This window comes from Callospermophilus lateralis, chromosome X (assembly GCF_048772815.1).
Source record: "Callospermophilus lateralis isolate mCalLat2 chromosome X, mCalLat2.hap1, whole genome shotgun sequence".
Taxonomy (NCBI): Eukaryota; Metazoa; Chordata; class Mammalia; order Rodentia; family Sciuridae; genus Callospermophilus; species Callospermophilus lateralis.
The window spans coordinates 6,414,750-6,431,512 of record NC_135325.1 but is presented as its reverse complement, the minus strand read 5'-3'; the positions used below and the strand labels follow the sequence as shown (position 1 = coordinate 6,431,512).

General features: G+C 41.2%; 1 protein-coding gene across 3 annotated transcripts in view; it reads right to left on the bottom strand.

Moving 5' to 3' along the window:
• Nucleotides 1-16,763, bottom strand: part of Nhs (NHS actin remodeling regulator) — a 332,316-nt gene that overhangs the window by 40,504 nt on the left and 275,049 nt on the right. For all 3 annotated transcript variants that reach the window (XM_077107085.1, XM_077107086.1, XM_077107087.1), the window contains exon 2: nucleotides 3,901-4,053. In XM_077107085.1, coding sequence (XP_076963200.1) covers nucleotides 3,901-4,053 — 153 coding nt within the window. The remainder of the gene's footprint in view (nucleotides 1-3,900; nucleotides 4,054-16,763) is intronic.

The window sequence follows — 16,763 nt, the reverse complement described above, 5'->3', positions numbered from 1 at the left end:
TCACCTGAACTGCTGACATGGTATCTGTGCTAGGAAAATGTGATCATATTCCTCATCTCCAATTGCTTGGGATTCTTTCCAAAAATGTTGGCTCCCATTTTCAATCAGAGGAAAGCCCTCAAAACCACGTAGGTGGTCTTTGTTAAACTGCCTCCAGAGTCAATGTTTATCAGGAAGACATTTTGAGATAAATGTCTTCCTTGTTAAAGCGCCCACCTCCAATGCCACCCTCATTTTTCTCTGCAAGCCAAAAAAGCTTTTCTAAATGGGCAGCACAAGGAATACCTTTTACATTTTAAAACTCATCAAGAAGAGTAAAATAGAGGTATTATTGGTTAGGAAGAGGCAGAAGGAGGAGAGAAGTTAGGAGAGAGATATCAGCTCAATTTCCCATTCAATTGCTCCTCTCCCACACTGTCTTAAATATATCTTTTTCTTTGCCCTAGGCTGGGTGTAGGCAGGCTAGATTAATGGCTCTTTAGTAACATTTTTTTGCCAGTGGTGTGGTAGGGAGAATACTGGTCTACTCGAACCTGAAACTGCAGTATCTATACAATAGAAGCTTGGTTCTTATTCCCTTAGACCAATGAAACTGATCCCAGCCAGAAACTTTAAAGGAAAGGAAACATAAAATATAATTATCTCCTTATAGCTACTTATTAATCTCTCTTCCTATTTTATGAACATAAAACATGGCATCACTTGAAGCTCTCACTGGCTCTGAGCATTAAAGAATGCTGAGAAAAGGAGGAAAATAATTGGAATAATTTGAAATCAATAGAGATGCTTCTTCCTCTGGGGAGACTTCCTTGAAGCTCCTTGGCATAATTAGGCAGGCACCTTTCCTCTCAGCTCCCATATCACAGGTAAGTATTAAACTTACCTGGTTACATGTCTGTCTCCCTCAGTAGACCAGGAATTCCTTGTGGGCAGAGACAACACTTTATTGCTTTTTGAATCCTGAGCTCCAGCACAATGCCTGGCCTTCGACAGTTTGTGGAGGGGTTTGCTATTACGCAGGGCTCGAAGGCAGCCAATTTCTAGGTTTTTAATCTTGGTCCCCCAGCTCCCTCATTATAGCCTCATTTCCAAAAGGAACACAGAGTTGCAGCCACGGCAGCCTCCCTAGTCTGTGCTTCATCATCCACTCCCTCCCGATGGAAGCCAGCCTATTCCAGCTGTCCAAATAGAGAACCTACAGGAAAGCTCACTGCGGCATTTGCTGAGCCAGGCCATGTGTGAGAGGTCAGTATTATTCATGACCACCAGATGGCAGAAGTGGATTATGCTGATAGAAACACTGCTAAGCTACTGTGTTTCTTGGACAAGGTTAAAAAAAAAAAAGTCACTTTCTAATTTTAATTCTACACTGCATGTTTTTAATTCTATGATGTCTATAATTCCTGTTTATGGCTCTCTGCAGTGCTATTAAAACTACTACACCCAAGATTTGCTATCGAGCCAACCACAAAACAAGCCAGTCTGTGGAGGGCAAGACGCAGCTCCATAGTCTTCCATCCAAACCCCAGGAGGCCCCATATCCCTCTCTCACTACCCCCAGGAGGAAGTTCAGAGAAAATTGATATTGGCACTTGCTATTCTTCAGTTCTGCCATTAAGTCCAAACCTGACAAAGCAGTGAAATGTGATAGCTTAAGAGCAGCTCAGTGTTATCTGGTTGAATCCATAAAAATCTAATCAGGGAGGACTGATTAATAATAATAAAGGGATAAAAAGAATTATGTCTAAAGGGCTAATGTTACTCAAGCTCTCCAGTGATCAGATCTGAGAAAGTATTTAGTGAGAATGATCAGATTTCTCTGTAGTCATCTTGTGCCCTCAATGCTTAATCAGTTTTCTGCAGAATTTGATTCATTTCCACAAACATTCATTGAGGACTATAGGCTGGGTTCATGCCAAGTACTTTGAATAAAATTAATTGATAAGATATTATCCTTTCCCTTGAATTGCTCATGGATTAATAGTGGAAGACAAGCCCGTGGTGGTTAGGTATGACCAAAGGTTATAAGTGGCACGATGAAAGGATATGAAGGATATTACAGGAATGGCGGGAGTGAAAATGAACATTTCCAGGTGGCTTGCACTTAAAATTTGCTGAAGAATTTTTTAGCCAACTATTAATTGAAGTGAATGGAAAGCATGCCAGAGATACTTCTAGAAGACACTGATCCTTTCTCTTCATTATAAGTGTCACAGTATCTGTCATTGACAAACAAAGGGATTGTTTGAAATAATTGCTTTAGGGATATTAGTAGGTTAGTTCTTTCATTAAAAGGAAAAATGACAATAGGGGACAAGGCAGAAGCCACACAAATGTGGAAGAAAATAACCTAACAATATTTATCATCATTTTATTTCTCCGTCTTGATAATGGTATTAATATATTTCATATGCATTATATACTTTCAAAAAATACTATTCCTTAAAAGAGTGTAGGGAATTTGGAACAAAGACAATAGATGTGTAGATACCATCTGTCTCCATAGCAAGACTCCAAAGACCAAAAAAGCTAGCATGCCAACTTCTTATGTCCCATTTAGGGGTTTCTGAAAGGATGATGCTCAATTTTAACTCCTTTATCCCAGTCAAAATTGTTTGAAGGAAATCAAAAGTAACTAGCAAAAGAAAAAGCTATATTTCCACTTTGACTGCTATGTACCCATATCTAGCAATGTCAGGACTGTGAGAGAAATGTAAATATATATTTCCACGAAACACAGTGTACGGCAAGGAGGAAAAGAGCTCTCACTGGGGGTCCAGAGGCTCAGGTCTGAGTCCTGACACTAGCTAACCTGCTCTGCATGACCCTGAGCAAGTTTTCCCATCTCTCTAGGCCTCCACGTGCCCCGCCCCCCTTGTAGAATGAGGGTGTTGGTTCAGCTCACTGGTTCTCAACAGAAACAGAAGAGCCCTTGAAGGGCTTGTTCTGATTGTTAGAATGATTGGGCAGGAGTCTCAAGCATGACAGCCATACTGTGATGTATACGATGGTCAATGAAAAAGGATCCCAGGTCCCATACAATATTCAACTGTCCCATCTGAATGTCTTATAGGGAAAAAAACCTAGAACTTGTTTTTGAGTTGAACCTAACTCCCTTATAAATTATAATCCAAACTATTTTTTCTCTCATATCTAATATATGCTGAATGTACTGGTTTTTATGGTTGTGTCTTCTTGTCCCCCAGGAGTCCTCCGTTTCTCTATGCTTATTGTTTGGAATGGTTTCTGATTGTCTTTATTTAATCAAAACTTATTTTTAAAGTATCTATTTTTTTTTTTAGTTATAGGTGGACACAATATCTTTATTTTATTTTATGGGGTACTGAGGATCAAACCCAGTGCCTCACGTATGCTAGGTGAGCACTCTATCTCTGGGCCACAACCCCAGCCCCAAAACTTATTTTTGATATGTGCAAAATCTAACTGCTTTCACTTTCTTTTAATGTAGTTGTGACTGGGCATTTGCATATTGAATTATATGTTATTATAAATTTTTTTCTTTTTAATATCTCTATTATCATATTTAGACACTAATCCTAATCTTATTTATTTATTTAAATTATTTTATTTTTCATATTCTTATTGGTGCATTATACTTGTATATAATGGTAGATTTGTTGTTACATATTCATACATACACACAATATAACAATATAATTTGGCCAATATCCTTCCCTAGTATTTCCCCTAATAATATTAATTTTAATATGTGTGTAGGCAGGTTGTGTTACCCATAGATTTCAATCAAGATAGAAAATGGAACATTTTGAGGTACTCGCTATAATAAAGGGAGATGTTGGGACCAATGGGACCGAGAACCTCCAGATCGCGCAACCTCTGAGTTCTCTCCCAGAAAAGCCCCAAGCCTGGATCAGTTACCTCTGCGCAGGGCTTGCAGGCTCTGCCGGGCATGGCGGTGCAGCTCCTCCACACATGGGGGCCGGGTGGCCGGGAGGAAGATGTTTCGCTGCTGGTGCCAGGGTGCGCGGTAGTACACGCTCAGCTTACTCTCAATGTCCAGGTTGGAGACGGCTGCAAAACAAAGGGGCGAACAGGTATTAAACATCAGTGGCTTTAAGTTGTGTGTTTCATGGACTCTGGGGTCAGAGGTGGACAGGGAATGGAATCTGGGTGGAGTGGAAGTCCACGGACATGAAGAACTAACTCAAAGCTGGAGAAAAGTTTGAAAAAGATAGGGACAACCTTTGCCCCTGAGCCAAGGGATACGAGACCCCAGGACACCAACCTCCTGCCTATGATCAGTTAACTTCCTCTCCATCCCTTGACTCCTTGCCCTCTTACAGTCGTTTGTCAACCTTGACAAGCCCATGGCCAATCCACTTGGGGGTGCAGGTGAGGGTGGGAATCCTGCCATCTAGGAATGTTCAGGAAAGCATCAGATATGAATGTGAAGTTTGCTTTAGCTCCAGCCGTCTGACCATAGGGCAGAAGTTGTAGTTCTGTATGCTGCTCCTACTGTTCACCTGAACTTTGGCCCATTCCCTGCCCTGCTCTCTGTTACTTGTGATTCCCTGGCCCTGAGGATTCCTTATCCTTCCCTCCACCTCCCATTTTCATTGCGTGCTAGCTTTTGAAGTATTGTCCACTTTTCCTTTCACCCAGGGTAAGCACAGCTTTGAGGAGACCAGTTGGGGCAATGGGTACTGAGAGAAGGAAACTGCAGATAATATAGTACTTGAGGCTCATCAAAGAGATCAAGGAAGGAAGTTCTCCTCGTGCCACCCAGGGGAAAAAACAGTATTTAACTCCCTACTGCCTTTATATATACATGGTACCTAGTATGGAACCCCCCAACAGCTGAAGATGAAACCTTATGGAAGTAGGTGTTAGGAACCAGGAGGATTCTGATTAGGAACTGGCTTCCCAGAGGAACTCAGGAGCACTGGGCAGTCTTGCAGCCTCAGGAATGGTGAGAACAGCCCCAGTTGGCTTCGCTCTCCAAACCTGCTGTCCAGGCCTAGGCTATTGGCCTGGGCTCACCCCACTCCCCCAGTCTCATGCCCTCTTTCTGCTTCTTTTCCTCTTTATCCAGTGTATGATTTGGAAGAGCTCTTCCCCACTGTTTACCCCTGTGCCCCAAACAGCCTTTTGATTCCTCTCTGTACCTTTTCTTTTTGAAGTCTGGCCTACCATTTCACTTTGAGAAATCTTACATGGAACAAGACACTCTACAGAAAATGAAGAAAGGAAAATGGAAAAGAAGGGAGAATACATTCATAGAAGTAGAATAGAAGAAAGGAAATGGGGAAATGCAACCTTTTGATGATTAATTGCCTCCTTCCCCTCCAAGTACCAAAGTTAGTTAGTCCTGAAGACAGAAGCTCACTTATCCACCCTTGGAGGAACGCTACGTCCAGTTCATTGACTGAGATTGACTAAAAAATCTCAGCAGCAGGGGCTGGGGTTGTGGCTCAGTGGTAGAGCACTTGCCTAGCATGTGTGAGGCACTGGGTTCGATCCTCAGCACCATATAAAAATAAATAACTAAAATAAGGTATGTGTTCAACTACAACTAAAAAAAATATATTTTTTTAAAAAAAGATCAGCAGCAGTCAATTCTGGTCCAATGGTGGTGGTGGTGGGGGGGGAGTCATTACCAAACTAAACAGAAGTGACTATGAATTCATGTGCTGGTGACAGCTTGGAGAAGGAACAAACATAACGTTTGCCTTTGAAAAAAAGGGGCAAGAAATTCAGTGGGCAGTCCCCAAAGTAGAAGGGTTTCTGAGGACCCCCTACCCCCAGGTCTGTCTTTTTAGGCAGGGCTGATTCTAGGTGACTGCAGGTAAACCAGAAGACTCTTAAAGCCCATCAGTATTTCAGTGCCACTGGACAGAAGCTCAGGGTTTGACAACTCCTCAGAAACCAGGTCAAATGTCCATGGCTCCTCAAATCTTTGTGTGGGAAGAGCTGAACTCCTGTTATTTGTCTCAGTGTTGGTCTAAAGAAAAGACTTATCAGAAGTGTTCGTCAAAAATGCAGAATTCTAACTCCCTGAGCCAGAATTGCCAAGAGTCCTGATAATCTGTATGTTTGAAAAGTGCCCTGAGGTTATTTTTATTATCAGGCAAGTTTGAGAAACACAAAACATCTTTTGAAGATGCCTTGGGATCATCTGGGAGTGAAAGGAATTGGGTACCGTGGGAGAAGGGAAGAGATTGCCAACAATGGAAATATCCATCCACTCACGAACATCTCCCAACCAGCTATTAGTGCTAGGTTCCTTGATGCTGGGATACAGCACAGAACAAACACAGAGGAATCCTTGCCCCTTTGGGCATATTTCCTCTGGCTTTGTATGAAAATGGTTTAGATATGATTCTGTCTGGAAGCAATAGGTTAGGAGAAATGCCTTCTGGCATACTCTTTCTTTTCCCTAGGGTTGGTCTAAGACCTCTAAACTCTAGAGGCTCTAAATACCAAAAAGATTATAGTTCTTGCTCTTCTTTCTGCAGTAGATGATTCCAAATTTCAGAATAAATTAGCATATCATAAAATAAGGGCAAAGAAATTCAGCAACCTTTTCCCTCTTTGCTAAATATTAAATATGAAAAAAGTATTAATTTTAGTGTCCCTCCTTTGCTGTTGCCCTAAACACACTCCTACTGTGCCTATTGGGCAAGCCAGGGCTGAGTTTCTTGGCTGCTGAACTCTGCCTGCTGCTCAGAACTGTGAATTTGCAGATGCAAAGACTAGCAAGCACGTGAGTTCCAGTACCGGTGGCCAAGTCACAGCCTTCAGGAAGAACCAATCCTCACAAGAACATCTTTCAGGGCTAGGGGGTCCCCATCTCTCCCTGTCCCAAATCATTTTCTTTCTCCACCGAGAAGCTATAATGGATTTCTTCCATGCATTAGCAGGTGCACAGTTCACTCATTAGTTGCCACAGTGGTGACTCTCTCTTAGGGAAGGAAAACTCTTTCATGACTTTGCTCTCAGTTATGTCCTTTTGTCACAGAGCATTAACTAGTATTACATGTCCACTGGAGGTAGACAGACAGGCACTAATGGAATTCTTTCAGGGAAAACTATATCATTTTCTCTTTTTAAAAAATCAATTCCTGCTGGGCACGGTGGTGCACGCCTGTAATCCCAGAAGCTCAGGAGGCTGAGGCAGGAGGATCGTGAGTTCAAAGCCAGCCTCAGCAACTTAATGAATTGGCCCTAAGCAACTCAGTGAGATTCCGTCTCTGAATAAAATACAGAAAAAGCAGGGGCGGGGGATGTGACTCAGTGGTTAACCACCCCTGGGTTCAATCCCAGGTACAAAAAAGAATCTATTCCTTTCCCTGAGTAACATTTCAACCCAAGTTGAATCCATTCATTCATAATTTTGCTCCACAACGGCCATGGCAGGGCTGTCCCACATCTTCAGGTTCACTTTCTCTTTCATTTTTTTAAATATACATTTTTATAACTGTATTTATTTATTTATTTTTATGTGGTGCTGAGGATCGAACCCAGTGCCTCACCCATGCTAGATGAGTACTCTACCACTGAGCTATAGTTCCAGCCCCTTGTCTTCTACTTTTAACCATATCATGGCTAAACTATGCAGAAGAGCAAGCTTAGTGCCCTTAACCTTTTTTTTTTTTGAAGAATAATATATTTTTTAAATATGTGGGCAAATAATACAGTCAAAGTCAATCATCCTAACAAATGCTGATGATGGATTTGTATAAAATGCTAGACACAGATAATGTCATGGTAGTACCCTTAACCTTTGTTCTCATAAAAATGGAACAAAGAAGCCAGGTGCAGTGGCACAAGCCTATATCCCAGCAGCTCTGGAGGCTGAGGTAGGAGGATCATGAGTTCAAAGCCAGCGTCAGCAACAGCGAGGTGCTAAGCAAATCAGTGAGACCCTGTTTCTAAATAAATAAAATAGAAAATAGGGCTGGGGATGTGGCTCAGTGGTCAAGTGCCCCCAAGTTCAATTCCTAGTACCCTTCCCCCCACCCCCCAAAATAAAATGGAACAAAGAGAAGCAAGGTTTTTCCTGTGTTTATTTGGATACATCCGGGGTTCCCTCTGTGGTAGGCAGAATTCTAGGATGAAACCTAAGAGTCCTGCCCTCTCAGGTATATAACCTACATAATCCCCTCTTCCTAAGTGTGGGAAGAACCTGTGACTTGTGTTACATTATATGGCAAAAAGGATTTGAAGGTCCCTACTCAGTAGACTTTGAGTTAATCAATCAAGAGTCAAAGTATCATCTTAGATGGATCTGACCTAATCAGGTGAGCCCTTAAAAGAGATAAGAAGCAGCAGAAACACATCCCTATTGACCTTGATGAAGAAAACTGCCATGTTGTGGAGAGGGCCTTTTAGCATAAAACAATGAACAGACTCCAGATGCTAAGGGCTTGAGTCCTATAACCTCAAAGAACTTAATTGTGCCAATAACCACTGAACTAAGGGGAAGACCCCAGGCTTCAGATGAGAACACAGCCCCAGTTGGTATTTTGAGTTCAGCCCAATGGAGCCCTGAGAAGAAGACATAGTTAGCTCACACCCACACTCTGCGTGTGTGTGTGTGTGTGTGTGTGTGTGTGTGGTACTGGGGATTGAACCCAGAGGTGCTTTACCACTGAGCTATATCACCAGCCCTTTTTATTTTCATTTTGAGACAGGGTCTTGCTAACTTGCTGAGGATCTCACTGAGTTCCTGAAACTGTTCTTGAAATTCAGATCTTCCCACTTCAGCCTCCCAAATTGCTGGGATTATAGATGTGTGCCACCACACCCAACACACCCCCAGACTCTCAACCCCTGGGTATTGCGACATAATAAATGGATTATTATTATTTTTTTTTTGGTACCCAGTGATGCTTAACCACTGAGCCATATCCTCAGCCCTTTATTTAGAGACAGGGTGTCACTGAGTTGCTTAGGGACTCATTAAGTTGCTAAGGATGGCTTTGAACTCACGATCCTCCTGCCTCAGCCTCCCTAGCTGCTGGGATGACAGGCATGGGCCACCTCACTTGGCCTGGATTGTCTTATACTGTTTTTAATAATTTGTTATGCAATAATAGAAATAATAATGGAGAACTTATGCACCCTACTACTATTTTATCTACCTCCCTAGAGTCAGTCAGTCTCTTTCTTTGTCATCTCTTCCCCTCTGTTACTGCTCCACAGGAAGGGGTAGATAATGGCAAGGGTGACAATGGAAGATAGGGCTATATGTTTCATTTTTTTGCTCTCTACCATAGGAAAAAGGCTATTTGTGTGTATCATTTCTCCCATCTAAGACTGTAAGCTCTTAAGTGGAGCTCCAACCACGTGCCAAGCTCAAGGCCGGGTGCATTCTATCCATAATATCATGATCCCCTATACAACTCACATTACCCCATCTATAGACAAGGAAACAGAAGCTCAGAGAAAGTAAGCACATTTCCAAAGTCATAACACCTGGTAAAGAGAATATCTGGGGTTAGAAAACTTCTCTGGCTTCCTAGCTGCATCTCTAGACTGAAGGTGATTGGGGTGAGGGAGGGGCGGTGAGCTATCTGCTGCATAAAAAGTAAATAAGAAATCCTGGGGTTGTGACTCAGTGATAGAGCACTTGCCTTGCATAGGTGAGGCACTGGGTTCGATCCTCAGCACCACATAAAAATAAATAAACAAAATTAAGGTATTGTGTCCATCTACAACTAAAAAAATATCTTAAAAAAGTATATAGGAAAGGATTCTGCCATTCTTGGTATCATCCACAGCATTAGGTGTAACCAAGAAGGAAGTTGGGACGATTTGTTACATTCCAGAAAGACAAACAGCCCTGCAAGCAGACACCACAAAACCAAACTGCTGAAAGAAAATGCCATCATAGGAAATGTCCTCAGGGCAGTGAAAAGTCTTTATAGACTTATGTCATTTCATTCCCCTGGCAAAACACTGGAGATAATGGAGTTGTCTAGATCTTGATTCAGAGTGACATGGATGAAAGTGTGGATATGGTCATTGAGCTCCTTGGAAATGAGCTGACTTAGACATTGAGAAAACTAATGGCCACCACTCCCTTAGAAAAGCCAGGCCCATTTCCAAGAGCAGGAGGAGACTTGGTTTTAGGAACTATTGAGAAGGGAGAAAAATAAGGAGCAATCTCCAGCCCCCAATATCCCCCTGCCCTGCTAAAATTGGCACTTAGTTGATTGTGCCTGTTCTGGCTTCATGAGCTTCTTGCTTCCTTAAAATTTATTACCCCCGAGAGAAATGCAAAATGCTTATTATTGGCCTCCCTTCCTAGGGAGCCTCCCTATCTCAATCTCTACCCCTGCCACTTGTTTTTCACCATCTCTACTCCTGCTTTGTTCTCCCAGGCTCTTCAGAATTTAAAAGGGGGGAGATGACAGCTAAAATCAAAGTTTGAACGATGCATATGGTGAAAATATCATAAAATATGCCAAATGAATCAGAAATGGAATTTTCATCCTTTCGAAGGAGAAAAGGCAGTTTTTGTTCTTTTTAGATATACATGACAGTAGAATGTACTTTGTCATAATCATACATACATGGAGTATAACTTCCTATTCTTGTGGCTATACATGATGTGGAGTTATACTGACCATATATTCATATATGAGCATAGGAAAGTTATGTCTAATTCACTCCACTGTCTTTTCTATTCCCATACCCCCTCTCTTTCCTTCATTCCCCTTTGTCTAATCCAGTGGAATTCTATTCCCCCCCCATGCTTATTGTGTATTAGCATCCATATATCAGAGAGAACATTTGGCCTTTGGTTCTTTGGGATTGGCTTATTTCACTTAGCATGAGAGTCTCCAGTTACATCCATTTACCAGCAAATACCATAGCTTCACTCTGAGAGAAGGCATTTAAAAAATGTTCTTAGAGTGTTTACAGGACACACTTAGCCACACTCACCTTTGCTAACCTTCCTTCCTGCCCTTCTATGCATTATTTTCACACACATCACCATTTTTTTGGGGAGGGGGGCCAGGAACACATCAATAAACAAACTATCATTCTGATGGCCCATAATAGAAAGCAATGAGGAATATTAGATGTTGATACAATGGTAAGTGTCTGATACAGTGTCACAGATATCTATCCAGGTTGCTTCGTGGTTCCCTGCATGCTGAAGCCATTCTCAGCAGCCATCAGCTTGGTGAGCAAACGGCAACCTATCCAGTCTGTTGCTGCTGCCTGAGTTTTCAGATCAGCTGGGAGAATGGGGAGGGGATTTCACCAAATGAAACCATTCATTCCAACCTGCTTTTCCTTCTTTAGCAACCAGCCTTGCCCACTCTGCTTGGTAGCTCAGAGGAGAGAGCAGGGTAGGGTACAGGGACAATAAGAACCATCAAGGTTCCTGCCACTTGCAGAGAAGTCCAAAACCAAAGCCAGGTTTTCTGACATTGCCCCTGCTGAGCTTCCTTTTCTGTATAACCACAACAATTGAGACTTGTTCTCCACTAGGGACAAAGCATCTAGTACAGACCCCCTTTACATCAGAAAGATCTAGGTTTCCTAACAATTTCCATCACACCAGAAAACATTCCAAAACCTACAGAATAGAAGAATATGTCTGTGTGTTTCTACACTAAAAGAATCTAGAATGATTTTGCTCATAGAAATAGTTTTTCCCAATTTCTAAAACAAAATGATGCTTTATACCAGGAGGGCTGTTAATTGTTACTGTTGTTGTTTTAATGTCAGGCATCTGTGGAAAGACCATTAGGAGCCTGCATTCTTGGTGCAGTTCTGTTACCATATGGCCTTGTGCAAATCATTGAACACGTCTAGAGCTCCAGTTTCCCATCTTTATAAATGAGGGGTTGGCATCTTTGGTTCTTGTCCTACTCTGTTTGACTGTGTCTGCTTTCTACCAGTCACCAAAATCTACCCAGAAAGACGGTTAAAATAATGGCAGTTTGGGTTGGGGGGTGGAAAAAATAGGGATTGATCACAGGAGCAATGGAATCCAGAGCAAGTCACTGAGCTTTTACCTTTAAGTATGATATTAGCCATGGACTTTAAGGGGGCCTCTCTCCCCTACTCTGTGAAATGGGAATCATAGAGCCTTTATAGAATAGTACAAAGGTTCCAGTGAAATGGTAATGTCCCTGGCCAGGGGGCCAGGAGCAGGGTCCAATTCAAATGAGGAAAAGTCTGGAGCTCTCCAAGGTTATTTATTCTTTCATTCATTTTTAACTTCTCCTGTCTTCTTAGTGGGTGAAATATAAACAAAGATGAAGCTGCTAGAGATCAGTCTTTGGGCATTGTACATTCTAGAAACTGAAAAGAAACCTGCCCATAAATGAGGAGACTATGACCTCTCTGTCAGGCCCAGTATCCCCAGTCTCTGCTATCTGTTGACTAGGGTATCATTTATTGTAATGACTTGGAGGTACTAACTCTCAAAGTTAGGGCTGCAATACTAGACATTTCCTTAGATGCAGTTTATAATTTACTTGTTTATCTTTGGGTCATCTGCTAACATGTTCTACACCATGCACTTCCTCCAGAATATAAGCACAGAATCATGTCACAGCTCTGCTACTATTTTAAGAAAATTCCTTTAGGAATATAACAGAGTCATTGGATTTCACTGATGGAAGGGACCTCGGAAATTTTGGAGTTCTGCACTTTTTTCAAATTGACATGACTCATTAGTGGACTGTGAAATCCATTCTGCAGGTCAAGATGAACATTTTTTTTAAAAAAAAAACAATGAAATAGAATAGAGTAGAACAGAAAATATTCCAGTGCATTGTATTTTTTTGTAAAGCTATTGTCTATTGTTTCTGGTGTGTGTGTGTGTACTTGGTTGTGATGGAAAAATCCATTTCTTACTCTGGATAGCAGTCAACACACTGCAAAAGCCACTGTTTAGGAAGCCCCTCTCATATTTTTATGAGGAGACCCACTTCCAAAGATTTGACCCAAAATCACATAGCTGAGTTTTGTCAGAGGCAGAAATCAAAGCCCTGGTCTTCTGACCCTGGGTCCCAGGGCTGGCTTCTGTGCCCTAAATGTCTCTCAGTCATTATTTGCTGCTTATCACTTTTAACAGGTTGTCCTTTGACAAAACAAACAAACAAAAAAACTTCATCCAGACTCTATGAAACCAGCCATTTTATTTCAGGATTCCAGAAGCTCTTCAGTCCAGGGAGCAAATCTTGGGATGAACCATCCACAGAAACCAAAGTTTTCCCTGTGTTCTCTTACAGAGCCTGGGTGCCCCAAAGGCCACTCCTGCCAAGAGCTGCTCTGAGGGTACTATATCTGTATTTACTAGAAACAAGTATAGCTACATTGAGGCAAACGGTATACATGTTATCATGGGAAGATGATACCAATGAAAAGCTTTTGTTTCAGTAATGGGAAAATATACACTCTTTTTTTTTTCTTTCCAGTTAAAGACACAAACCTGGGTAACATGTAACTGCTCAATATATGAATTCCTTTCCTTTCCTACATGCTGTCTCTCTGCATTCTGAGCTTTCCAGAACAAACAACCCAGAAGAGGATTGGCCCAGGGAAGAAGCAGGGTGTAATTTGATTTCTTTGGTTCCCTTGTGTATCTAGAATGCTCCTAACACTTGCCATCTACTATCCTTCAAGACTATCTTCCAACAGAACCTTCCCATCTCCACCCCACCTCCAAGCTTCCCTCTGAGTTGCTGTGATACTGTTTTCCACCTTTTCTATGCACTCCTGGCAGACTTCCTTAGATGGTTATATACACATATCTTAGCTCTGTAGCCATGTCCACACACCCCTGTCAACAGAAGTCACATCTTATACTTCTTTACAATCCTGGCAATGCCAGGCACTGTCCCATGTAAATGCTTAAAAGAATTGTGTTTGATTGCTTGTGTTGCTTGTTAATGATTCCCTGTAGAGTTTGGCAGGGAGATGAAATTGGCACGAATAGCTCAAGTGAGGTTTTGCACCACTATGGGTTTTATTTATCTTCAGAATAACAATAGATGAAATTTAGATCTGATATAAAGGAGGAATTCTCAACCACAGGAGTCTAGAGAGGGGATAGACTATTATCAAAAGAGGTTAGGGCGAAGGCCAGTGCTCTCTCTGATATGCGGATGCTGACTCACAATAGGTGGGGGTTGGGAGGGAGTGGAGGATCACCAGATTGGATAGGGGAGAATGAAGGGAAGAAAGGGCGGATGGGAATAGGAAAAAACAATAGAATGAATGGCACATAACTCTCCTATGTTCACATGAATACACGACCAGTATAAGTAACTCCATAGCATGCACAACCACAAGAATGGGAAGTTATACTCCATGTATGTATGATATGTCAGAATACATTCCACTATCATGCATAACTAAAAAGAACAAATAAAATTTTTTAAACTCTTTTTTTAGGGAGAAGGGATGGAAAGGGGAGCCTGGCAGCAGACAGAAGAAAGCAAAAACAGAAGGGCTGGGAAAGCAAGTGAAGAGGGCACAGTCTTGCATGGAGAGTACACATTATATGGCCTAAATATGTTTTAAAAGACCCTCTAAGCTATAGACAGCACTGAATTAGGGAAGTACTAATTTCATTTGTTTGTTTAGCACAGGGAATTGAACCCAGGGGCTCTTAATCACTGAGCCACATCCCGAGGACTCCCCACATTTTGTTTTGAGACAGGGTCTCACTAAGTTGCTTAGGGCCTCTCTAAGTTGCTGAGGCTGGCCTTGAACTTGCAATCCTCTTACCTCAGCCTCCTGAGTCACTGGGACTAAACCATGTGCCACCTTGCCTGGCTTTAACTTGATTTTTAAGCAAGAAAACTTATTAGATGAAGTTGACATGTCTAGCAGCCCAAGAAATCTGGACATTCATTTATGTCCACACGCTTGGATTGAGCAGCTACTTTTTTGAAGCTTTGGTCTAGGAATCAAGGGACACATAGATATCCAAGGCAGAGTCCCTGTCATAAAGTGCTTATGGTCTAGGATTTATTCATTCACTCATTCTTTTGTTCTTTTTCCTTTCTTTCAAACATTTATTACATCCAGTATATATTAAGTAAAAAGGGCTACAAAGATTAAAATTCTCTATTACACACACACACAAACACACAGTCACTTAATAAAATATAATTTTTGAAGACTTCTTCTCCTATTCCAATAAAACAGTAGAATTCTGAGGAAAGTTAATATAAAAAAAACTAACATAGGAGAAAAAACCATTGATAATCCTGTCACCTAATACCACTATCAGCTCACCGGCATGACTCCAAGAAGTTAGTTTTCTTGTGTATTTTTATATAGTTAACATATAACATATATGCCACCTTGAATACTTTTTAAAAGTAAAAGAATTTTCCTTGTGAATAAAACTGTTCATCTAATTCCTCAGAAACAATATTTATTAACAGTTGCATAATATTTTACCACACAGCTATATTATAGTTTAGTCATTCTCCTAGCATTGGGACATTAGATTAGTTCCAATTTATAAAACAGACTGCAATGAACATCTCTTTTCAAAAATCTTTACCTAGTTCATAGTTTCCACTGACTGAATGTTCCATGAAGTGAATTGGAACATTCACTTATGCATGAAGAGGGCTATCCTTAGCATGAAGAGGGCTCTCCTTTCCCTGCCAATTTGCAATAGAGGCTATCAGGGCACTATGTGTGTGTGTGTGTGTGTGTGTGTGTGTGTATGTGTATATATATATATATATATATATATATATATATATATATATATATACATATACATACATACACCAAGTTATATCCTTTTAAAAACACCCAACACTAGGGTGACAATTGATAGGCAAATAGATAGCAGTCATATAGTCTAGGCTATCATATCCTCAGATCATAGATAATAGGTAAAGGATTCATATTTGTTTTTGTCAAAATGTACCATTCCTGGCTCAACAGTGTTGCTGGAAATATTTGTTCTGAACAAGAAATCATCATTATATGAGAGACTATATGGATGCAAACCATGTTGTCAGGAAACTTAGAAGGCTCAAAGACAGACCTAAACATTAACATAATAGTTGAAAGCATTGCTTCTCAAACTCCAACATGCCTAAGAATCACCTAGAGACCTTGGTTTAAAAAAAATATTTTAACCCAGCACCAGAGATTCTGATGCATTAGATCTGGGATGGAGTCCAAGAATTTGCATTTCTAACGAGGCCCCAGGGGATGCTGATGTTGTCAGTTGGTGGACCACCGAGACTAAGGCAACAAGGTAGGTATTACATTGAACCATATTAAATTGGTGATATTTGACCATTTTGGCCTACAAAAGTTCTCTCAATAGTTCCATCCAAGGGCTGGGGATGTGGCTCAAGCAGTAGCGTGCTCTCCTGGCATGCGCGGGGCACTGGATTTGATCCTCAACCACATAAAAATAAAATAAAGATGTTGTATGCACCGAAAACTAAAAAATAAATATTAAAAAAATTCTCTCTCTCTCTCTCTCTCTCTCTCTCTCTCTCTCAAAAAAAAAAATAGTTCCATCCAATAGTTAGATAAACCCAAAGGTTACCTTTAGCAGAGGTTACCTTTAGATGGAGGTTGTTAAAACAGAAACTGGGACTGAGAATAATCAACCCACCAACAAGTCATAAACTCTTTGTTCCAACTTTCCAGGATTCCATGCCTGAGCTTCAACCTCAGTAGGAGACATGGAGGCTTGGCCCAGTCCATGCTTCATGAGCCCACATTCCCTGAAGAGACACTGGCAGTACTACCAGTTTGCAAATAAG